The 24,963-nt window shown below is 52.5% G+C and overlaps 1 protein-coding gene across 3 annotated transcripts in view; it reads right to left on the reverse strand.

Moving 5' to 3' along the window:
• The window catches only part of PHACTR3 (phosphatase and actin regulator 3), a 208,873-nt gene that overhangs the window by 79,250 nt on the left and 104,660 nt on the right, over positions 1-24,963 (reverse strand). For all 3 annotated transcript variants that reach the window (XM_070472452.1, XM_020905162.2, XM_020905163.2), the window contains exons 2-4: positions 12,062-12,223; positions 8,237-8,314; positions 2,017-2,199 (exon numbers count right to left, since the gene is read on the reverse strand). In XM_070472452.1, the coding sequence (XP_070328553.1) occupies positions 2,017-2,199; positions 8,237-8,314; positions 12,062-12,223 (423 nt within the window). The remainder of the gene's footprint in view (positions 1-2,016; positions 2,200-8,236; positions 8,315-12,061; positions 12,224-24,963) is intronic.

A 24,963-nucleotide genomic window follows, 5' to 3' on the forward strand; every position in this document is an offset into this window, starting at 1 on the left:
CCATAGAATCCGGTCCCGCTTAACATCAAAACAACGGGTCCTCCCGGGACTTTTGGAGAATGTTCTATGGCTAATGCCACACCATCCACACAAAACCAGGAATCACCCCAAACACAAAAGCCCAAAGTCAACCCAAATCACTGAATCTAATCTTCTCAGCTCCCAGCCACAGTGACTGTGTGGGAACAAGGGCCCAGGGGGCGTGGACTTTGATGGCTGAAAAGCAGCTAGCTACACACGTGAATTTTTGTGAATGCTCCTGGGTTTTAAGCAAAGGCAATGTTGGAAGTGGTGAGTTTAAGGTCTCTGCATTAGATTTCAATCCACTTCCTCATTGAAGGGGCTTCACTCAAGGTCAGGCTTCCAGAAGAGCCTGGAGTGGCAGTCCTGGTCCATGTTCTCGGTGCAAGATTTGTTACCTACAGCGCTGCCAGAGACCCGGGGGAGTCCCCATTCAAAGCAAAACTCAGGTGCACACACATCCCCAAACATGCATGCTGTTAGTGTCAGGGCCTCTGGGGGGCATTGGCAAGCAACCCAACACCAGGAGTTAACGCATCGACCTCCCCCAAAGGGCTACTTTTCCACAATGTATGTGTGTGCTCGTGTCTGACTCTTTGTGACCCCAGGGACTGTAGCCCGCCAGGCTCCTCAGTCCATGGGGTTCTCCAGGCAAGAATACTGGAGTGGGTTGCCATTTCTTTCTCCAGGGCATCCTCCCAACTCAGGGGTTGAATCCTCATCTCTTAGTCCCCTGCATTGGCAGGCAGATTCTTTACCACTATCGCCACCACAATGATGATGACAAAAGTGATGATGAGCATAAAGGTGATGATGACAGCAGCAAACACTTGTGAGCCCTCATTGTGAGTGACAACTAAGCTAAGTGGTTTCACTGTAGCAACCCCAAGAGGTGCGTGCAACATGACACCATTTACAGTTGACGACACAGGTTCAGAGAGGCTAAGTGACTCGTTCATGGTCACACAGTGAGGCGTTCAGTCACATCTCAAACCCAGGTCAGGCTGATGTCAAAGACATTGCTCTCGAGTTTCTAGTTCTATACCTTTGGAGCTTCCCTGGTGGCTCAAAGGTAAAGAATCTGCCTGCAGTGCAGGAGACATGGACTTGATCTCTGGGTAGGAAATAGCAACCCACTCTAGTATTCTTGCCTGGAGAATTCCATGGATAGAGGAGCCTGGGGCAGTGCAGTCCATGGGGCCACAAAGAGTCAGACACAACTACAACTAAAACGACAAAAAAAATCCTTGGATGAGTTACCTGTGTACCCCCTTTTCATCAACAAGTGAAAGCGGGCAACAGCATCGGTCATCTGGGTGTTCTTCCAGGGTTCCATGTGCCAACATACGTGACAGCACTTAGAACGGCGTCATGCACACAAACAGCCACGTGTGTTGGCTCTTGGGGTCACCAGCGTTACGATAAAGGTCAGTATTGGCTCTTGGGGTCACCAGCATTACGATAAAGGTCAGTATTGGCTCTTGGGGTCGCCAGTGTTATGATAAAGGTCAGTATTGGCTCTTGGGGTCACCAGCATTACGATAAAGGTCAGTATTGGCTCTTGGGGTCACCAGCGTTATGATAAAGGTCAGTATTGGCTCTTGGGGTCGCCAGTGTTATGATAAAGGTCAGTATTGGCTCTTGGGGTCACCAGCATTACGATAAAGGTCAGTATTGGCTCTTGGGGTCACCAGCGTTACGATAAAGGTCAGTATTGGCTCTTGGGGTCACCAGCGTTATGATAAAGGTCAGTATTGGCTCTTGGGGTCGCCAGCGTTATGATAAAGGTCAGTGTTAGCCCTTGGGGTCGCCAGCGTTACGATAAAGGTCAGTAGCTGCTGTCACACTGACCATACCTCAAAGGAATGAACCAGGCCTGCTGCCTCTAAAGACAGCCTTCCACCAAGGCTGCTGCCCAGCGCGGGCCAGGATCCTTGTCTCACCCAGGTCAACAGTCATCCTCGGAGCAGCTCAACCCCAGTGTCCAATCAATACCTGCATCGTCTGCCTGGTTATCCGAGGCCAACGGCTCATCCAGGGAGGCCTGGTCTGTCCCTGTGGCCAAAGGGCTTCCCGGCGCGGCTTCCTCTGAAGGCAGCGGCTCCTGCCGGGGTGTGGAGGGTTCGCTCTGTGTGGCACGGGGCTCTCCGTCGGGACTGCATGCTTTGTTCTCAGCATCTGCAAGAATGTCAGCTGTCAGCCGAGCCTGACTCCCTTCCTACTGGCTCTCATTCACACAAAGTGACTTCCTGGAACACCACCATCCCAGGCCTGGGGTGGTACCCTGCATTGCTCCCACACACCCTGGGGACTCTTCTCTATCTCCAGTCTCCCTAGGGCAGCACCAGTGTCACAACAGCACACCTGCCCTGGCCTCTACCTGCACCACGTCCAACCCACACCTGAGCCTCTGTGATGCCCCTGTCCCACCAGCCAAGGGCACCCAGATAGGTGATGACAAGCGCTGACTGCTGTCCATCCCCGAGGTGCTAGGTTATTACCATTGTGGCTATAAATAACCTTCCACTTCAGCACCCCCATCCCACCATTTGGTCCCCAACACACAAATGCTTCTCGTTTGTCAGATCTGACATTGTGCCAACCCTGGAAATCTGCAGGTTAACAAGACAATCCTTACCCACCTCCCACAGGAGACTTAAACTCTGGGCGGCCACACATGGCATCACCAGCCCAGGGCTGAGCGGGAATCAGGGAGTCCTTGGTCTAGACAGTGGCCATCCCAGGACGGAGGATACCAGACTCCTAGCAGGACACCTCAAGAAGGACTGGCACCACCCCTTGCTTGGGGCTCAGCGGCTGGAACCCTTGAGGGTCTGGCCCTTGCCTGGTTGATTGCCCTTCTGGGGTCACATCTTAGTGTTGAGGGGTTCGATGCTCTGGAGCATAATGGCTGATTGGTCCAGGTCACACAACCACACAGTGCAGGTCCAGGCTGGAGGCCCAGCCAGTCAATCATGGTCAGCTCTGAGACACAGCTCCCAGCCCTGGGCTTATAGCACCCACACAGCCCCCTGCACACCCTAATCCCCATGGCTGGTTCACCCGGCCACCATGGGGTGGGGTGTCAGCGTAACCTGTGCACATCCACACAGCTGGCCTGCTCAGCACCGTAGGGTGCCAGCCTGGCTTGGAGAACACGGAGGCAGGGGGAGGATTTATTTCAGAGCCGGGAGTCCACTGCCTAAGTCAGGTGGCCATGTCCCTCCCACTTCCCAAAGTGTCCAGGTGGGACAAAAAGTATAAGGTTTCCCTCTCCACCCATCCCACCCCACTGCCCCCAGTTCTTGTGCCCAGGCAGCAAATGGCTCCAGGCCTCAACTTCCACTACTGTAGAATGGGGCTAATAACTCCTTGCTTCAGAGAGTCAGTGCAAGGATACAGTGAATTAATGTCTACAACATGTCTGACATAAAGCAGACACCATGCATGTGCTTCCATTACCCTCATTATTGTTGTTGAAGAGGAAGAGGGAGAGGATGACAAGGGTGATGGTCTGGCCACTCGCCTGGGCCCCTCTGCCCATGTGTTATCAACACCTTTCCTGAACAGGGCCCTCCCCAACCCAGGACCCGGGCCAGGCCCGTGATGAGACACTCTGGAGGGACACGCGCTTGTCATCACTGTTGTTCGTCTGCTGCATGTCCCCTCAGGGGAGGCAGGTGGAGAGGGCAGAAAAGACAGAAGTCTGAAGATCTGGGGCTCATAAGATGACATCTGTGCAGCCATGTCACCTGGCCGGGGGCAGGGTCTAGACCAGGTACCGGTGACCCCTTCCCAGAAAAGAGAAGTGACCAGTATTTCTATTTTTGACTTTCTGGACCACAGGCCGCAAGATCCATACTCCTTTTTATTTTTATGAGAATACTTTAAGTTTTAAACCATTTTAAGCTCAAGGGGCTTTACAAAAACAGATCCTTGGCCAGATCTGACAAGCAGTCAACCAACCCCACCCCAGGAAAAGACCAAGACACAAGCCAAGAGAACTCGCCCAGTGGACACAATTAGAGGTCACCAAGCTCAGAACTACAGCATCTTGGGCCCTCTCTCATGACTGGTTTACACACGCCTGGCCCACAGCCGTGACAGTCCCTGCTACCAGCTTACCTGTCCGTTGGTGACAGGTGACAGCCGGCACCGACTGAGGCTTTGCAGGACTGTAGGTACTGTGCTGGCACTGCCTCACCTGAGCGGCATAGCCCCCCACCCCTTTAGGTCCTATATAGATGGGGACCCTAAATTTTAGAAGCGGTGGCTCATTTGCTGCTGGTGATGATCCCTGTTAATAATAAAGGTATCTCCATCCTCCTCATCAACAAAATGGTCAGAACACTGAACCTGAAAGAGACCCAAAGTCCCCACCCTCCACAGGGCTCAAGAAATGCTGCACCCCAACACACGGTTCTGGGGTTCCTCCACCTGCTTCTACAGCTTAGCAGGTTTGCATGACTCTTTTGGGCTGTGCTCAGAGCTCCGGCTCATAATCATGTTCAACGAAAAGTTACAGTTCTCAAAATAGCCCGGGTGGCTGGGTCGTTGCTAAGCAACGCTGGGGGGTAGGGAAGCTGTGGGCAGCTGGTCCCCTGCTCCCCTCACTGTACGTCGGTGCTCTGTCCCCGCCAGGCCCTTCCAAGGGCGGCAGAGGGGAGCATGAGCCGGGGTCATTCACAGAGCAGCCACGGAGAGAGAGGATATGCCACAAACATGCAACACACACCGTGCAAGCACACGCATGCATGCACACACAGACAGACAGACACTGCCCCCGGCATTCCTGCCAGACTTGACTTGTCACTGCCAACCGCCCCAAGGAGAGGAACCCCGTGGTCTCTTAGGTCACTTGAACACAGCATAGGGGTAACCACCACCTCATTCTCGGACCACTGATGCAGAATGAAAGTCCTTAAATTATTTAAGACAAAGCCAAGAGGACACACACAGGAGGATCAGGGAAAGTCACTCGGGAGAAAGTCACTCACACAGAGCAACTGGCCAGAGAAGCGGGGGTACTCCTGTCCTTACTCCATGTGCTTGGACGGGGGAACCCCATGTGGGGCTGGCTGGGATGCTGGCCAGCCCTTGCCTGACACAGACACATCCCCAGCCAAAGCAGTGAAGACAGAGTGAGGGAAAGGTCAGCTCCTCACTCCAGGCGGAGCCAGTCCCATCTTGAGTCTCCTAGCAATGCCAACAGGGTCCTTCCTGGATCCGGCAGATTCTTAGAGCTTCAGGAACCAAGGCGAACTCAGAGGAGTTCATACAAAGCACGTGTTCACAGTATCACAAAATAACACACCGCCCCCCTCACCAGGAGCAGGGAGGGCAAACCCACTCGCTGGACACAGGCTTGTCTCAGGGATGCACGGGCACCCCTGCAGGCCCGTCCACAGCCAGCTCATGCTGCCATGATCCTGATTGCCTTGTGGGCAAACTCTGGAGCCGGGGGCATGTCCACGTACACGTGAGTGCCCACCTGTGCAGGGCAGAGGACCTTCCTGGGTTTGCCTGGCCAAGGGGGTCCCAGTGCGAATTCCTGGGGCTGTAAAGGACTCCAGGCCACTCTGGGCCCCTGGGTTACTATCACAGGCTCACTTGGCCTCCCAGGTGCCCCCCAGTGTGAAGTCCAGGCTGGGGTAGGGGAGACTGGCCACAGTGGGGCACTCCTGGCTACCTACCGGCCCAGCTGGGCAGGTGGGGAGGGGAAGGCCATCTTCTCAACTGTGTGGGGGGTGGATGGTTCAACTCGCAAGGCCACAGATTCTTATCAACCCAGCAGGAACTGTGCTGTCCCAACTGCAGGACAAGTTAGGGACAGACCAGGCCTGACCAAGAGCTGGACCTCACCTGCAGTAGGTACAGGCATTTTCTGGACAAGCGCAGGACTGAAACTATCAGCCCAACAGGCACTTGCCCCAGGAGGCCACAGCCAAACATTCTCAGGTCTCCTCTCATCACTGTGTGTTCATTACACAGTCGGCACAGAGTTTAAGGGGTACGAGGGGGTACTGAGCTCACATCCCTGTCCCCTCCCTGACCCAGGTCGCTTCCTAGGGCAACCCATGCTGCCCGACTTCTCACACGTGCCCCCCAACCAGTGACACACCCCCAACCAGCAATGCCCCCCAGCAACACCCCAGGAGGCTCACCCCAGGCTCCGCCTACTCATCCTGTGGCTTCCTGGGACCCCCGTGGCCCCAGAGGAGCCTGTCACCCAGCCACTCCTGGGGAGTCTTGTTCTCTTGGCTCTGTCCACGTTGGAGGAAGAGGCAGGAGGGCGCTAGGCCCTGTGAGACACCAGATTCTCTCCCTCTCCCCATTTCTGACCTCCCCGCTTCCCCACCCACCTTCTCTCAGCAGCTCCTTCTTGAGGTGCCTGCTCCCTTCCCCCATGGGGTCCTGCACGGGCTGCTCCATAGGGCTGGAAGATGCTCCCCAATTCCCTATCGCTCTCCGCGTCTCGCCGGAGGCAGCACCAAAATTAGATCCAGCTGGGGAGGTTTATAAAGCAGGATCCTAAGCCCCGCCCCCACGCCGTGGACAGCAGAGCTCCCAGGTGACCCTGATTGTAGCAAGTTCAAGGAGCACCTTTGGATGCTCCAGCATCAGCCCCGCTCACGTTCTCCAGGACCCGTGCCTCTCCTTCACCACGCTCAACTCAGCTGTGATTGTATGCTGACTTGTGGGATTATCTAATCTTTGTTTCCCGCCAGACTGTTGAGTTCTCTGGTAGCTCAAACAGTAAAGCATCCACCTGCTAATGCAGGTAGACCCGGGTTTGATCCCTGGGTTGGGAATATCCCCAGGAGGAGAACGAGAAAACCCACTCTGGTATTCTTGCTTGGAGAATCCCATGGACAGAGGAGGCTGGCGGGCTACAGTCCATGGGGTCACAAAGAGTCAGACACGACTGTGCAACTGATCAACAATAATAAAATTAAAGCAGTCCGCATTTCCATCTCAGCAATGACATTCTCCTAAGTCTGAGACACAGACTAGACCATTTAACATCTGAAAGTCCCAGGACTTGATACCAACCCTCCCGCCTTTTTTTCTTGTACCAGGCAAAGTTGGATTTTTAGCACTGATTTCACATGTAGTTTTCCCTGAAAACAGTATCATCAAACTACTTTTCTTCTCAGATTTAAAGATGAGAGAGGATATGAAGGCCCTGCCTGAAGCAGAGCATCTTATAAATTTGGATTCACTGACTCCATGGGCTCCCTTCCTACTTCCTGATGCCTGGGCCAAATCACCAAGACACTAGGAATATCTGAGTGTCTTATCTTAATATATATCTTCATATCTTATGGAAATAGGAATTCCATTTAGTCACGTGTCCTTGGGGAACTAGCTCTGTGAGGCTGAGTTCCTTCAATCAAGGGGGCAAGAACTTGGTTCAGCTCCAGAAATACTGGTAAGCAGCGGAGAGGTTTTCTGAGACCCCCCCCCCCCCCGGCCTTTTCCCACTCTCGCCAAGCTTCAGGGAACTAGAAAGCAAGAAGCTTAAGGTCAGAATCCAAGTCCTATGCCTCACACCATCACCAAGGGAGGAAGATGGGGGATCTCAAGCATTCTGTAAATTAGTTGTGATGGTGATAAAACTGTGTGTTTCTCAAAGAAGCAAACACAGGCAACCACGCAGATGCCACGCTGAGTACTGTCTCTGGATCAGAGACTGAACAGCATCGGGGCCCTCCCTCTGGCTGCGTCCCAGGGCAGCCACCTCCCAGGCGCTCCCATTCCTCATTTGGAGACAGGGATAACACCACACCCAGTCTCGAGGATGCTGCGAGGACCAAAGGACGAAGGTGAAGCCAGCACAGCAGCGGGCGTATAGTCGGCACTTAAAAAACAGCGGCTGCAGTCCTAGGCGGTCATGGGGAACAAAGACTCAACAAATCAAGGACTAAACTACTAATGTGAAGTCACCGCTATGACTCCAGAGGAATTGGCACAAACCATCCACACCCGGCTGGGGTGGGAAGCAATCCCTCATTCCCCAGGGCGAGTGGTTGACTCACACTCATGGAGGGGTCCTCAGAGCCATGGGTCCCGACTTGGAAAACTTCTCTAACCATGGAGGCCTCAATCCAGTGCAGCTGCCACCTCCGGACAACAGACTCCTGGGACACTCCACCCTGAGGGATTTGCTGGGCCCCCGTGAGACACCCAACTCTGTGTTCCCGGGCCCACTTACCTTGCTCCATCATCTCCAGCAGCCCCTTCTTGATGAGGTCCTCCCGGCCCTGCCTGCCGGCCATCTTCTTCTCCAAGGCTGCACGCAACACAAACATCAGGTGAGTCCCAGGCTGAGCATCTCAGGCCCCACCCCGAGCCCCAGCCAAGGCCACCTCCAGTTCAGGAAGACAGCAGTGAAGCAGCAGGTGACCGTGGGTCAGCGGGCTACAGGCGGGGGTGTGGTCAGGAACCCGAGCTCCCTCACCAAGCAGTGTGCTGATCATGTACCGGAAAGCCGGGCCTTGGGGAGGTAACTGAGTTCTGCTTAAGGCAGTGGTTTTCTGCCTTATCTGAGAAGTGATGCCCGGAACACCACCCTCCTCTAAGTTCTCACTGGCCATTCCTTGGCTGAATTCGCCTTCACTTACCAACCCAGGGCCCTGTTCCCTCTCTGCCCTCGATGCTCTGGGGTGCGTGTCTGCGGTTCTATACATCCTGGCCGCCCTTTTGTCTGTTCACAGATCAGCCTTCTGCACAACTGCCCCACTGGAGGCTCCTTCAAGAAGCCCAGGTTCACCCTTTCAAAGACTGTGCCAGTCAAATAGGAAGGAGGCAGGCTGGCCCCATTCCCCTCCACTGATTCTAATGTGCGGAAGGACCCTTGTCAATTTCTCCTTCAGAATAGCCCTTTGGCCCTTCTCCCAGAGCAAAGCACTCCAGTAACTCACCCCTGCCCCTCTCTCTCCCCTCCCAGGGGCCAAGCTCACTTGCTTGACGAGCTCCTTTTTCCCCTAACTGTCCAGAAACAAATCTGCCTACAGTAGAATGCAATTCCCAAATACAAACCCATGTCATTCCTCAGGTCCTCTCTTTAAAAGATGCAAAGTGCTGGCTATGAGCCTGGGTCACCAGGGGCCCTGAGTCCCCCACACATGTGAGTGCTCAGCCCAATGCAGGTTACGATGGGGAACAGAACTGCCATCTGACCAGTGAAGCTTAAAGTCTAGTGGCCAATGACAAACAGATGATGTCAAGGGTCATCGAATTTATTCAAAAATATTTACTGAGCACCTATTCTGTTCAGGCATGGGGGAGCAAGAGAGGCATGAGCTCTGCCTGTGGGCCAGCGCTTTGGCACAGAGGACTCACATCTAATACAAGCAGGCCAGTGGCATCAACCAGAACCAGACAGCCTGGGAGAGGGCGTCCAGGGAGCCCCGGTGGCCTCCCTGAAGGCATTGACTCAGGGATAACTAGGAAAACCCCAAATGTATCACGAAAAGACATTTGGGGCAAAGGGAACTTAATTTCCAAGCCAATTTCCAGGTGCCAGAAGTGTGGATAAAACTGAGTAATTGGGTTGCCATTTCCTTCTCCAGGGGATCTTCCTGACCCAGGGATGGAACCCAGGTCCCCTGCATTGCAGGCAGATTCTTTACAGCCTGAGTCACCAGGGAAGCCCCATGGAACTCTGGCTTTGGGGGGTACAAGCAAAGAGGCTGCTGTCCAGCCCAAAAACAGGGGCGAGCACAGCCAGAGTGGGGTCTCTGAACTGAGGGACCCCGTTGTCCGACCAGCACTGGGGGGGGTGCTCACGGGAGGCTGGCCTGGGTGCAGGACATCACATGTACTGGCTTGTGAGTCCTCCCGATGTAGGAGGCAGAGCCAGGAGCAGTGTCTGTATCTCAGGGACACTCACCCCCAGGAGATACAGGCTGCATTGCCACTTTCAGACTTCAGGCTTCGGGAGCCACCTTCATGATGTCGCCCAATCCCCACTCTGGCCAAACTACTGTCTGCTTTGTTTTTTCCCTTTAAATCATCTTTATTTTTACTTCATCTCATCCTGGCCAAGGATGCCTGTGAAACCAGGGATTTGATACGCTGAAGTAAATAACATCCCACACTTTGGGGGGAGAGAATGGTTTAGAATAAATAAATGAGATGCAGTACTGTCTGCAGAATTCCAAATGCTTGATAAAGGACCCAGTGCTGGGGATGCCAGCCTGAAGGCGGGAGTGCTGCAGGTATTCACCTGGAGAACCTCAGGCCCCTGGCAGGGACCCCACAGCACTCTGATAAGCTCACAGGTCACCTCCTACAGCCCAGTGCCAAGTGAACCAGGGGCACAAGGTCCCAAGAGCACACAGCTCACCCTCCAATCCCACAGCTCAGAGAGCACCAGGGGCTCTCCGAGGTCACAGAGATCACCCTATTCCGGCCCCCTGAGCCTTTCACTGATGCCCAACCTGGCGAATCTGCACGGCCATTCCCACAGCTGCGATGCTCTTCCTTGCTTTTCTCCAGGGGCCAATTACACCTCAGCTCAGGGTCACCACCTCACCTGGGTCTTCTCAGGCCACCCATCCCAAGGCCATGCCCACCCCACCCACCTGCTCCCCAGCGCCTGCGCCGAGATCCTGACTGTCACGTGCTCATTCCCTTGCTTGTCTGTCTGTCTCCCGACTCCCCCCTTGGAGGAAAGCTCCAAGCAGGCAGTGTCTAGTCCCCCTCTCTAGCTCTCTGGCATACGGAGCTGTATCAGATTCATCGAATATCAGTGTTTGTTCTGCTTTCATTCTTGACGAGGAGAGCCTGTCAATCAAATTCTTGGGCAGTTAGAAACATAATCTCGTGAAACGCGTACACAGTGTGAATGGAGGACTCGCTGCTGCTATTAGGAGCCCCCGCTCCTCACAAGTGGCTTTGCCGCCGCCGTGCTCTGAGCGCTGGAGTCTGTGCCACTTCAAGGCTGGGACCCCCGGGGACTGTCAGAGGCAGCAACCCAAGGAGGGCACTTCTCAGTCAGGTCCCCGGGGCCCAGGACTAATTCCACGCCAGTGCCTCCCTCGCTAATTGTTTCCAGCCGCAGCTAACAGGGCCTGTGGGATCTGAGAGTCTCTCTCTCCCCCGAGTTTGCCTTTCAGGGCACCGACCTCCCCTTCACCCAGGGCACCAGGCACCCACCTTGGCACCCAGGAGCCAGACCTGAGCCCGGCTGCCCCACGACCCACCGCTGCTCGGCCCTGGAGGCGGCTGCCCGTCTCATCCCACCTCCCGTCCTGATACACAGGAGCACGGGCGATGGGGTGGTTCTGAGCATTTAGTTGGTTAGAAACATGCTGTGTCGCTTTTACCCTGACAGTTAGTCGTGTCATTGTCACCAAATCTATCCCATGGGTCTGGCTCACTGCTGGGGCAGGGGCAAAGGTACAACCTCTTGTTACCCAACTTCCCACAGAGCTGAAGGTGACTGAGGGGGGCTTCTAGAACCTTCAGTGGGTGGGATGCCCAGATACGAAGTTTCTTCAGGAAGAACTTAGGAGCCGGTGAGTGGCAGGCCGTCTTCTGTAGGAGCCTTGAGGCATCACAGCCAAACTGATGGCCTTCACCATCTGAATCACCGGGGGGACTCTTGGGGTCAGTGGTTGTCTCCAGGCTCTGGGTTGTCAAAGTGAGTGTTCTGGTGCAGAAGGGAGGGCGGTTCCTACTCAGGTGTGGTCAGTCAGGAGAGATGGTTACCAGCTGGGTCTCGCCCCAGACTGGCCCTGCACCGACCCCGAGTCTGCATTCTTAACTAGGTCAAGGGGGTCATGTGTGCCCCTTGGGGTCTGGGTGGTGCATGGGCTATGGGTGTGCCTGGGGCTGATGCCGCACCCCCAGCCATGGACCTGGAGGGACCAGAGGAGGAAGGGACCTGCAGGAGGCTGAACAGCTCCTGTCATAGAGGCCACAGAGCACAACCCGCCCCTCCCAACATCTGCAAAAGAAAGCAAGGTGACAGTGACATCGGGCCTCCGCCCCCCCACCTGTCCCCCAACCTCTTTCCCACACCCACACTCACCTGACGTGGTCTGCTTCAGTTTTTCATTTTTCTTTTTCCTCCATTTCCAGGGTTTGAAGATTCTGCCCAGAGTGGCCAGCTTGCTGTTCCTCCTCACGGGGGGAGTTCGAATCCCTGAGACCAGATATTCGGAGCGCACTGGGGGGGTTTGGTCCATCTCATCTGGAAGGAGAAAACCCAGAGAGGGGTCAGTGGTGACCAAGCCCACACAATGCCCTGGTACCACAGTGATCCTCCAAAGCCCGGGGATCAAGAGGATGGTCCAGGCGATGGACACACTCTCATCTTCCATCGTGTACCAGCCCACGTTCAAGTGCACACCCAATAGATTAATTCACCTCTTGCCTCCTGTGAGAAGGAGCTGGGAGCCTAAGTTTTTCCAGAACCAAGAAACCCCAGAGAGACCTGAAGATGCAGGAAGAGCAGGGCTGGAATGAGCGAGTACCAGGCCACAGGAGACTGCCAGCAGTCAGAGGGGCCGGGGCCTGGGGTGGGCTGGTCATCACCAGACCCAGCCTGATGCCCCATGTGACAGGCCCCCTGGCCAGCAGCCTCCAGAGAAACCCCCAAGGTTTGACTTCCCAAGGGCGTTTTTCTCATCAGCAGCCCAAGCCATTCAGCCCCCTGAGCTCCTGTGTCCACATCTGGAAAACAACGGTCATCCCTCATACCTAGGGTGGAGAGGAAGTTTCTGTGTGACCATAGGATGGCCATGAAGTCTGGAGACATATGGAAGCACATGAAATACACAGTTTATTGATAGCATGTTACAATCCATGTAAGGTACTATTATTTGTGTTTTGAAACTGTGGACACTCTGATTAACATGGCACACCAGCATGGGGGACTTCCAGCATAAATTTTCAAGATAATAATTTATATTATAAAAGCAATATAATATTTCTTATGGAGTGAAAGTTACTGCTTGTTCAGGGCTGGATGCTATGGTATTTTATTCCCATAGTAAAACTATGAAGTGGAGATTGTTATTACACCCATTTTACAGATGGGCACACTGAGGCTGTCAGAGCAACAGAATTCTGGTCTCAGGCAGTCTGACTCCAGAAACCTCTCTCATATTGCTAAGCTGCTTCTAGGTTGATGATACAAATTTATTGCCCAGAGCAGGAACCAAATGGATGGATGGATGGAACACAACAAGAGACATAAACCAAAATGGTCCCAGCCAACCACTCTCTCTAGCTCTCCCCACACCCTCCTCCCGCCCACCGCCAAGGGGGATATGGAATTTTAGTTCCCTGATCAGGGATAGAACCCATGCCCCCAGCAGTGAAAGTGCAGAGTCTTAACCACTGGACCACCAGGGAAGTCCCCCTCCAGCTGTTATTAATCGAATGTTAAATATATACCAGGGACTGGCTCCACAAAGCAATCCCATGTGGACAGACAGTCCAGGGGTGTCTTGTTTGAGAACTTCTGCCCGCAAACTCAGTGAACCAGCCAGGCTCCTAAGCCAATGCCATCCTCCACCTTGTGTTCACCTAAGACCCTAGGGCCAAACATCCAGGAGGGGCCCAGGGCTTTTGGGTCAGGGAATAAGTGAATCAGGGCAGTCCAGGGACTGGTCACGGATCCCCAGCTCCACGCTCCAGGCGTGCAGGTTGCAGACGGCCCTTCTTTCGCCAGAGGAGATTTATTCCATGTTACATCCTCTCCCTTCCTTCCTCCGCCCACGGACGCCAGATGGGAGCAGAACGGCCAGAACCACGTGGCCCCAGGAAAGCTGACTGTCCTGAAGGCATTATTGGCACAAAGGGGAAAGAACTGGCCAGGTCTCCCCAAGCTTCTGGGCTGGTTTGAAGATAAAGACATCCCCAGAGACGTACATGGAGATGGGGAAGAATTGCTATCACCTTGTTTATATTAATGCCTCATCTCACTCCACAAAGGATGTATGGCCATTACATAAACTCATGCCCAACAAGATACAATGAGTGAGGAAATCTGAAAGAAAAGGAGTATGGACAGGGCCACCGCATCAAGGGTTAGACACCACGTGTCACTCAGAGCTTCCTAGCAGCCAAAGCAAAAAGAAGCAGCCCAGAGAATAAACCACAAATCAGACCCCAAACCTCACTCTGTCTGCACCTGAATAGCTGGACTTCAACCCAGGTCACCAGCATCTCCATCCCAGAAGCCCACTTACTAAGTCATTTCAGTCGTGTCTGATTCTCTATGATCCATGGACTATAGTCCACCAGGCTTCTCTGTCCATGGGATTTCCCAGGCAAGAATACTGGAGTGAGTTGACATTTCCTTCTCCAGGAGGTCTTCCCAATCCAAGGATTGAACCCATGTCTCCTGCATTGGCAGGTGGATTCCATCTGCTAAGAAACATACAGCGCAGTGGTGGCTCAAGAAGTTTTCAAAGGAGATGAGAGCCTTGAAGATGAGGAGCACAGTGGCTACCATTGGAAGTTGACAACAACCAGTTGAGAAGATCATCGAAGCTGATCGTCTTCCAACTAGACAAGAAGCGTCCGAATGTCAACCATTCTAACAAAAGTCCATATGAGTCTTCAAATTGCTGTTCCCTGTGAACCCCGACAATGAAACTCTGCCCATATCACTTTCCTGCTTACTCCCCGTGACCTCTCTTCTCATTTAGGACAAAACTACCAAGTCTGCAAAGGGTTCTGAGGTCTGCTCCTGACCACGCCCACCTCACTCTTGCCCACTGGCCCCCCTTTCCCATTTCATCATCATCACCCTATGCATTAGTGTCTATGGCACTTATGTCACAGGTGTTAGGATGCAGGTGCCAGAACCAGGCATTGGGGCTCACTCACTCAGCTCTGTCACTCACTCCCTGGGGTTGAGGGGCTCACGCCACCCTCCTTCTCCCCTCTGCATCCTTACCTTTGCCATGGCCTTGCTGGCAAGTCCTCATCTGCTTTGCCTGAACCCATGAGAGACAGGCAGAAGGACAGCGCAGCCCCTTCCCCATCGCCCCCTCCCCTCTCCCTCCACCATCACCACCATCACTACTTTAATCTATGGTCTCCTTGCTGCCCCACCTCACCTCTGCCCCCTAGTGGCTTGAGCAGGTACTGTGGTTCCCACCTCATTTTGGACACACCTGGGTCCTCACAGTACAGTCTGGGACAAAGGCAGCCTGTGGTCACTGAGCAGACTTCACTCCACACTCCTCTTGAGAGAACTCACTCACTCATTTATTCAACAAAAACCTACTGACACCAGGCATGTGTCGGGAACTACACCAGGCATGTGTCGGGAACTGCACCAGGAGCAGGAGGCACAGAGGTGAACAGAAAGGATCTCTGCCTTCACGGGGCTTCTACCACCTGCGGGATGAACAACAGGTGTGGCTATTAAGAAACCAGGCCTGTTCGCCACCTTGCTCCCTGCTGCCTTCCTCTCCTGATTTTTCCCCATCACATTTATCACCTGGAGTATGGGCTTTCCTGATGACTCAGCTGGTAAAGAATCCTCCTGCAATACAGGAGATACAGGAGGCGTGGGTTGGATCCTGAGTTGGGACCATCCCCTGGGGAGGACATTGAAACCCGTTCCGGTATTCTTGACAGGAGAATTCCATGGACAGAGGAGTCTGGCAGGCTACAGTCCATGGGATCGCAAAGATTCAGACATGAGTGAGTGACTAAGCAGACACGCACGTGTATGTGTGTGTGCCTGCATGCACACACACACACACACACACACACACACACCCCTGCACAATTACTTGTTTGCCTGCTGCTTTACAGTCACCTCCCTAATTGGAAGGCAGGGTCTGCCTTTGACATCCGGTTTGCAGCCGAACCCCTGGTGTCCAGAACACATGAGGCAGAACCCACGTGCTGAAGGCGATCTTTCCAGACATGAGGATGGATTGACAGAACCCAGCACCTTCTCAGGGAGCTGGGGGAATGTGGGGGTGACTGTAAACAGCCGGTTATGAAAGGCTGCTCTGAGCGGGGCTATTGGAGCAAAAGCCTGGATGAGAGGGAGCCAGCAGTGTAGATGGGAGTGGGGCAGGGAAGAGGGTCCTAGGCAGAGGAGGAGTGAGCTCAAGGGCTTGGAGGAAGAGCACAGTGGGGGAGGGCTGTGGATGGGCTGGGGAGGCAGGCAGAGGCTTGAACTTGATTTAAAACCCAGCAAGAGCCTCTGGGGTTCTTCAGCTCAAACAACTGGATCTGTTCATTTATCAAATATCCAATGTGTGTGACCAGGAAGACACCTCAGTCTGAGAGACTCCCTGCGGTGGTGGGGGTGGGGGGTGTCCTGCTGTCGTGGGAGGAGTAAAGACCCCTGAGGCCTGGTGGGGAACCCCTACAGAGGTCTGAAGGCTGTGCCTCCACCGCCCTCTGTCCCTGCCTGCCCCCAGGTGAGGACTAGGCCCGGCGAGGGCTGTGACTTAGAATCCAAGGTCAGAAACTTCAGAAGAGATGCACAGCCAGCGAAGGAACCGCTTACAACCCACCGGAGGCCATGCATGTGTCACTGATGGCCTGTCTGGAGGTCTGAGTGAGCAAAAGCGGGAAGGTCCTCCTGGGCACCGCGCGGCCCACTCACACTGACAGGTGGCAGTGAATGCGGCCAAGTGCGTATCTAGGAGAGAGGGTGTGCATATGTGTGAGCCTGTGTGGGTGGGCACATGTGCACCCGTACACGTGTGTCGCACAGAGGAGAGAGGCTGAGGGGACTGCCGCCCCCCTCCCCAGCCCCTGAATTTGCTCAGCATCCCTGGCGTTGCTGGAGGGCCTCCTTCCCACATCGGAGAGGATTCCTGGAGGTGCAGACACATTAGTAGACTCTGAATGGTGCAGTGGCACTCAGTTCCAGGGGCATCTCTGCCACCTGCGAGGCATTAGCAGTTAATTAATGAAAACTGTTTTCTCCACATCTGCTGAGGAAGTACAGCCTACAGCGACAGGGCAGGCAGGAGGGCGGCCCTGCAGGCTCCCACATGATGGATGGGGCAGGCGCCCTGCCCTGGAGCTGAAGGGGCCAGTCCCAGTCCCTCCCTTCTCTGGTCCCTTGGACCAGTGGTCCACACCATTATTGGCACCAGGGACCAGTTTCATGGAAGACAACTTTCCCATGGACCAGTTTAGGGGTGCAGAGGATGGTTTCAGGATGATTCAAGCACATCACGTTTATCGAGTTTGTTGAACAGGAGGCAGAGCTCAGACAGTAATGCAAGTGATGGGGAGCAGCTGTAAATAAAGATGAAGCTTCTCTCATTCACCTGCCACTCACCTCCTGCTGTGAGGCCCCGTTCCTAACAGGCCATGGAGCAGTAAGGGTCTGTGCCTCCCAGGTTGGGGACCCCTGCCTTAGACAACTCCAATCCTCTCCGGGTTCCCTCTGAGGCTCACAGCAGGGGAGGCACTTGTCCCCCAGGACCCAATGCCCATCCACCCCCATTGGTAGATCCCACAAACCTACAAGTCAGGAACTGCTAGAACAAGGCAGTGAAGGATACCAATTCCACGGCCAAGGAGGTCACTGAGCTTATGGGCTAATTTCCATGTCTGTCTCAGGCTCAGCTCCTTTATTCCTAATATTCCCTTCCATCCTAGCTCTGTTCACAGTCAGATCTCATCTTGGGATGTGCTATTATTGTTATCATCTATCTTTCCCATCAGAACAAATATAAGCTTTATGAGAATAGGAACTGTGGCCATCTTGTTCATCACAGGTCCCTGGCATCTTCACAGGCAACTGGCACCCAGGAGGTGCTCAAATAAACACCTGCTTGATCTGTGAATCTGGGAAGCAGAGCTGCCAGGGCTGGAGCCCCCATCCTCCTAACTCTAAAGTCCTCCTCTTAGTGACATCAGGCATTTCGGCTTCCTTGTCTTCTATCCACTGACCTGTCCCTGTCTCCTTCCACGTCACCAGACCACCTTCCCCAAAACACACTTGGAGGGAAGCCCCCCTCACTGATTACAAGGTGCCATGTGCTGAGCTACTGGTCTCACAGGGAAAACAGGCCCCATCTGTATCAGACAATACTGAAACACAACCTTTTGCTTGTTTCATTCGTCCATTCATGAATTCATTCATCAAGCATCAGCTGAGGACTGCTGTGTGCCAGGGCTGCTGTGAGTTTGAGAGAGAGCTGTAAACACAACTGACACATGGTTTTGCTCTGCATGAACCTCACCTGCTTACAGAGAAGGAAGAGAGGCAAGGACACAGTGACTTCAGAGTGTGATACGAGCTATGAAAGAAGCAAACAAGAAGTGGGGATGTGGGTCAACCGCACGGCCTCTGCTTCTTCAGGGAGTCCTTCCCTTCCCCCAAAGAATCCGTCTGGCAATATGCAGTGCCCATGTTATGTAAACAAAGCACTGTGCCAGGTGTGAGGTGAAATAAAGAGATGCTAGACACTCCCCTGCCCTGATGGACTCACTGACTATGCAGGAAATCAAGAGGCACAGAATCACCAAGACGGAAAATTACAACTGCCGAGGAAGCAACTCTTCCTGCCTGGACTGGGAAGACTCTGAGAAGGCTACCAGGGGTGGGGGTGACATTGGAGTTGGGCCTTGGAGGTTAACTAGGAGTTGAATAAAAGGGGCACACCCATAAAAGCATGGTCGTATGTGGTGTCTGGTGGATAACAAAGAATGCAAGGGAGTAAGATCTGACACCTCCAGTCTCTGAGGCTCAGATGCCCCATAAAATCTCCACATATAAAATTGGGATCCACACAGAGATTCCATCTGTCTATGGTGCCAACTCATGACCAACACACACCCACAAATACACAGACACAAAATTATCATCATTATCATCACCACTGACTATCAATAATAGGAAAAGATAATCTAGAAGTAAGAAAATAGCCTTTCTTATTGCTATATCAATAAATATATGGATAAATGAAAAAATAGCAAGTATTGTCCTTAGCGTTTTTAATTTGCTGGCATGGGTCTCAGTACATGAACCTGAAAACCCTTAGGCTGGAGCTCTCCATTTCGGGATGGAGAGGATGGAGGGATTCAGCCAAGAAGAGCCATGTGTAGCCACGATGGCACCTTGAGGGCATGAGAATCACTTAGGGATCTGGTTTGAGACCAGTCCCATGGAAAGGCTCCAGAGAACATCAGTGTGGACAGCACCTTCAGGGAACAAGGCTGAAGACCAGGAGGCCTGCTGAGAGAGGCCAGGCAGGTGAGGGCCATGGGACAGCAGGGAAGAGGGGGGTGGTCCAGGGATATCATTGCAGCAGTCTTCACCAGATCTTGGTGAGAAAACAAGGGGCCAGTAACACAGGCAGAAGACTCGAGAAAACCAAGGTTTGTTTTGTCGTCACTGTCGTCAGCAACAGCAGCATCTGTTGGGCACCTGCTGCGTAACAAGCTGTGTTCTGAGCACCTGACATGGATCAGCTCATTCTGTTCCCATCAAGACCCGAGAAGGCAGGTCGCTATCTTCATCACTCACATTATGGTAAAGAAAATGGAAGCAGGGATGAGAAACAGCTTTCCCAGGTCACGCGGCTAAAGTGACAGAATGGGCTTGGAAATCAGGACACCTGCTCTGAAAGCCCTCGTCCTAACCCCAACGTCAGACCACATGGAGCAGATGATAACAGCACTGTTACCTGGGATACGGGATGAAGGAGGAGAAGAGGGGCTGGAGCAGAGAGCATCATTAAAGCAATGTACACGAAAATCATTGCATTTAGGGTGTAAAGACCAATAACTTGAGTCCAGGCTGCAAGAGATGTGGCTTTATGGTTGCTGTCTATTAAGAAAGTGCTGGGTGCTTTCATAGACCCATCATCTGGATGGCTCTGAAGGTCCAAAACCAAATTCATGAAATGGATTTGAAGTTGCCCCAATATAGAACTAGTCTTGGTTTGACCTTCTCCCGTCCTCCTGGAAAGTTCTGGAGTATCGATCCAAGAGCAGGATATGTTGGGGGGGGGGGAGTACTGATAAACCCAAGAAGAACTGGGCCACATGTGGACAGCTTCCAGGGAGCAGTGAGACCACATCCCCAGGGTCACACTGCTCAGAATGCAGGAAGGAGCTGGTTGCTGAGTGGGGCAGGGGAGCAGGGCTTAGGAAGAAGAATGAATTTATTTAAAGTGGGGGGGGTGGGAGGGGGAAGAATTCCTGAAGGCCTGTGGCTCTATGCCCAGCAACTCTGCGGACATTTCTCTACAGTTCTGCAAGTGTATCCATCAGAACCTGTCAACAGTGACAGCCCCCTGCGATGGAAATACTGCCGCCTTCCAGCTGGGAGGGAACAGGGGCCCCCAGAGCAGGTGCCCAGCACAGCAGTGGGTGCAGGAGTAAATGCATGAAGAAGAGAATGAATGAACAAGAAATGGATCCCAGAATACAAGAACTGGAACGGAATCAGAATGCAGGTCAACGGTACTTAACAAAGACCTGAGCACCTCTGTGCCCCTTTACAATGGCAGGTAATTATAATTCTTGAGCAACTTCCCGGCTGCATGCTGGTCCACCATTTTTCCTGGCTGCCACCTAAGCAGACGGCACCTCCTTTCTCTCCCTCCCTCATTAGTCGAGGTGCTAAGGAACATACAGAAAGGAAACACAAGGCCCTGGCTGAGCTTAGAGTGAATAACCGGTCCCTGGAATACTGCAAATTGAACAAATGCTTCATCATAGAAGAACATATCTTGGCACGCTCAAAGGAAGGCCACCAAGCTCTTCTGGATGTTCAATCCAAAGCAACAACCCCAGGAGGTGGGGACATCTTCCGCTCCACTTTATGTTTAGGAAGCAGAGGCTACGAGAGGCCTGTGTGGAAAGTCACATAACAGGGAAGTGGTAGGTCTGGCACCGGATGGCAGGTTCTCTGACCCAAGCTCCACATCTGGGCATGACACCGTGTTACCCAAAGCATCTCCCATGGAACCCTAGCAGTGGCAAGGCTTTGTGAATGAAGACACTTGGGAAAACACTATCTACACTGAAAGTCTTGCCTGAAGAGCCCCACCACATACCATCATAGTAAAGGTTCTGAGAAGTCCTGCAATAAACAGTCTCATTCAGCCACTTGGCCAGCTTCTCCTAAACAAAGGACTGGCCAACCCCTATTTGCACCTTGCTGCCCAGACAGTGACAACCACTCAAACTGTCAAATGGAGCTTGAGCAATAAACCTGAGATTAAGCCCCTTGAATGTATTCTGCTAAGTAGTGCTAATGACAATTTATTTAGGGAGTTTAAAAGTCTTTTCCCCAATATCTGTTTCCAAAGGTAATGGGATTCACTAAAGTCTTAGCAGAGGTGTCTCTAAATTTCCCAAGTCTCTAAGCCTCTTCCAGCTATCTCAGGCCCCCTGCACAGCAATGATGCTGAAATTAATTCTAGATAAATGGGCATCATTCATGCCTCTGACACCAGTGGAAAAATCAAGACCTTATTAAAGTGGCTTCTTTTTTCCCTCATATGCATCGTGGAAAAAACAGCACATCTAGCTAGAAAGCCCATCTGTTTAGCATCAACTCCATAATTCTGCCAATGGTGGCGGGTGTCTGCCAGACATATGGCCAATTCTCCAAGTGAAATCAGCTCAAATCTGTAAATCAAGTGGATCCAAAAAGGCTCCACAGAGCTTAGAACCAGGAGTTGAAACATGAAGATGACAGGGTCATGCAAGGGAAAAGGTGGGATCTGGAAAATCAGCTTTGTTGTCATTGGGCTTAGAAGGATGTTGCACATGAGCAAATGCTCATAAAAATGATTCTGCAAGAAGCCCAGAGACTTTGCAAAGCCTAAAAGCTGGTTTTAGAGGCATCCTCTTAAAGATCCTATTTTACAGAGTGGAGACAAATGAGTGTTTCAGAAAGAAGACATAAACAGTGAAATAAGACATCAGGAGAGTTTAGCATCGCAGGATAAATTTAGACAAAAAACATCACCCAACATCTTCAAAGCCCAAGTTCCAACTCTGACTGTCCAACCTCAAATGCAAGATGAAATTCTTAAATAATGCCAGTCAATGCTTAAGGATATATAAATGTTAATTTTAAAATACGCATACTTTAGCATTTTTCACAGGAACCAAACAAGTTGTAAATTCTGGGAAGATTCTGAACCAACAGATATGTATTCAGATAGTGTTTTCCAGACTCAATTTTGCCTAGGTCAAGGATGGGCAAATGTGTTCTGAAAAAGGTCAGATGGTAAGTATCTTAGGCTCTGAGGGCCAGACAACCGTCACGATGACTCAACTCTGCTGTAGCATGAAAACATCAGCAGATGTTTGTAAATTAATAGGTGTGGTTATATTTAAATAAAACTTTATTCGCAAAAGCTGGTGATAGGAGGATTTGGTCCATGAGCTGTTGCTTGCCAACTGCTGCCTTAAATGGTCCCTTTGAAAAGGTCTTCAGGGGAAAAGTACTACAGGACACTCCTGTAGTAAAAGAAAAAGAGAGAAAAGGAACATTTTCTGATCTGAGCCTTTACCTTCTAGCCCACTCCTAACCTCCAGGCTCCAGGCCAGCATCACTCTGCCCACCTAACTATGCAGCCTACTCCCTGGTTCCCAGGCATCCACTAATCCTGCTCCCCTAAGCAAACAGGCCTTTGCATCACTTCCCTGCTTAATGTCATAGCAGCTTCTAGAATGAAATACACAACCTCAGCTATGATCCCAGAGTCCTGGCCTCTGCTTATTTCACACCATGCCATGCCCCACTATGCTCTACTTCTGTCTCTTTCTGCTCCTCCCACCACAGGGCTGCCTTCCAAGCCAATCACTTTAACAGTAACACTTTTCCCTGAAAAACTCCTACTCATTCCACATGGCCCCATCGTCTATGCTCACCTGTTAAGTTTTCTGTTGTTTTTTCTACCATAGTCTTCAACATAATTTATAACTAGCTATTGATTTCATGTTCATTAGTTTAATGTCCATCTTGGCTATTTGACCATGAGGGCATGTAAAGGAATCCAAGCTTGTACTGTTCTCTGCACCAAAGCCCTGTAAATCAAGAGACAAGTTGTTGGGGTAAGGAATAGCGACTTATTCAGAAAGCTGGCAGACCAAGAAGATGGTGGACTTGTGTGCCAAAGAGCCACCTCGCCCGAGCTGGACTTCAGGCTTCTTATACTTAAAGGGGAGGGAGTAAAGTCAAGCATTTTCTTGTTCCCATCAGTCTCTGGAGGGAAATATGCTAATTTCTTCCTTCCTGCAGTTACTCACAGGTAGGTCTAGTCAGGAGGTTTCCTAGGAGCAAAAGGCATTTAGCCTAATGCTCATTATCTGGCAGGCAGGGTTTCCAGAGATGGGCCATTATGCATCATTTTAAGCTTATAGGCAGCATCCCTTTAGTGATGAACTTGTAACAGAATACAAAGATTCTTCACTATTACAAGCAGAGCCCAAGTGTGTCCCGTATAATTGCCTCCCTATATCACAGACAGTCCAAGTGGGTCCAGCAGGTACTTGAGAGAAGCTGAAGACTTCTTTCTGTGCTCAGGTTCATAACCCTTGCCCACGGGGACCTGTCCATGAACATCTGAAGGCTATAATCCTATCAGAATGAGGCGTGGTTCTCAGGATTTACCAGGTAGAGTTCCCTGGCAAATCTGATGAGGTTTCCTGCTATACTGTTAATGTTTCTGCAGCTGCTTACTGAGAACTTTCACCCAAGAGCCAACAATGTGATGCTTGAACTCCTACAAGCGTCTGCATGTGTGATGTCACCAGGGCCCCTGCTTCTCCCTGGGTCCTGGTGACTGTCACGGAAGCAACAGAGTGAGAGAGAGACAACAGACAAGCCAGCAGCCATACCACGCATGCCTTCCGGGAACAAGCATCAGCTGGTGATGGGCCAGTCCTGGAAACCTGCCCCTGCAGGTGACATCTGTCTGCCCAGACCGTCCCTAAGGGCTTCCCGCTGCTGTTGGATGACAGTCCCCTTTGGCACCCCCAGCAAGGGCTAGACCCGGTGGCCCCACTTGCAGCCACCGTTCCCTGACATTCTGGGCCACCAGAGAGTCACTCTGGGTGGGGGCTGCAGCCAGTTCTGTCCACTCCCCACCACACCCGCACTGGACGGACCCACTCACACTACAATCCACTTTCCTGAGCGTCTACTCCATACCCGAGACCCAGCCCTGCCCATCCAGTCTCAGGGGCTAGAGGTGAGGGAGGGGACAGTCATGCAAGTAGACAATTAGGACAGTGGGCTTTACCACTCCACCCTCCCCTGCCACCCACCTCAGTCCTGGTCAACCCCCCTGCAGGACTCCCAGGTTCCTGCAATGTCCTCCCTGGGTCATGTCCCCTGATGCCCATTTCTCCCTGCCTAAACCCCTCGCATGGCTTCCATTTGTGACTGGAACAAAATTCCACATGGTTCTTCACGCCCCATGACCCCTCCCCTCACCACCAGCTCTGGCCCTGGGGGTCATCAGCTTCCCCTCGCCCCTTCCCACCTCCGGAACCCTGCGCTTGGCGGCCCTTGGAGGACCCCTCTCCCTCCCACCTTTGCAAAGAGCTGCCTCCTTCTGATCTCCTGGGTCTTGGTACCATGGTCTCCTCCATGGGGAGGTGCATTGAGCCTTGGCAAGACCAAGCCCAGGCCCAGCACACCTCACCCTGGCAAGGCACACTCCCCCCAACCCCCGAGATGAGCTGATCTCCCGGCCTCTGCCCATTGGGAGATGCAGGCCTGGCCACAGGGGGCTCCTGAGATACTCTGGAAGCAATCAGTGAACAGACTGATGATGGATGAGGCACCATGACCGAGAGTGAGACAGGACTCTGTGGGCAGAAAAAGGACTGGTCTCTGGACTCAGGTGAGACTTCCTGGGAGACTGAGGACACCTGAAGTAAGCTTTGAAGCATTAGTAGTTCAGTGAGCTCTAATAAATACCAAAAAAATAAAAGGTAATATTCCATCATCTGAGTAGA

This window comes from Odocoileus virginianus, chromosome 9 (genome assembly GCF_023699985.2).
Source record: "Odocoileus virginianus isolate 20LAN1187 ecotype Illinois chromosome 9, Ovbor_1.2, whole genome shotgun sequence".
Taxonomy (NCBI): Eukaryota; Metazoa; Chordata; class Mammalia; order Artiodactyla; family Cervidae; genus Odocoileus; species Odocoileus virginianus.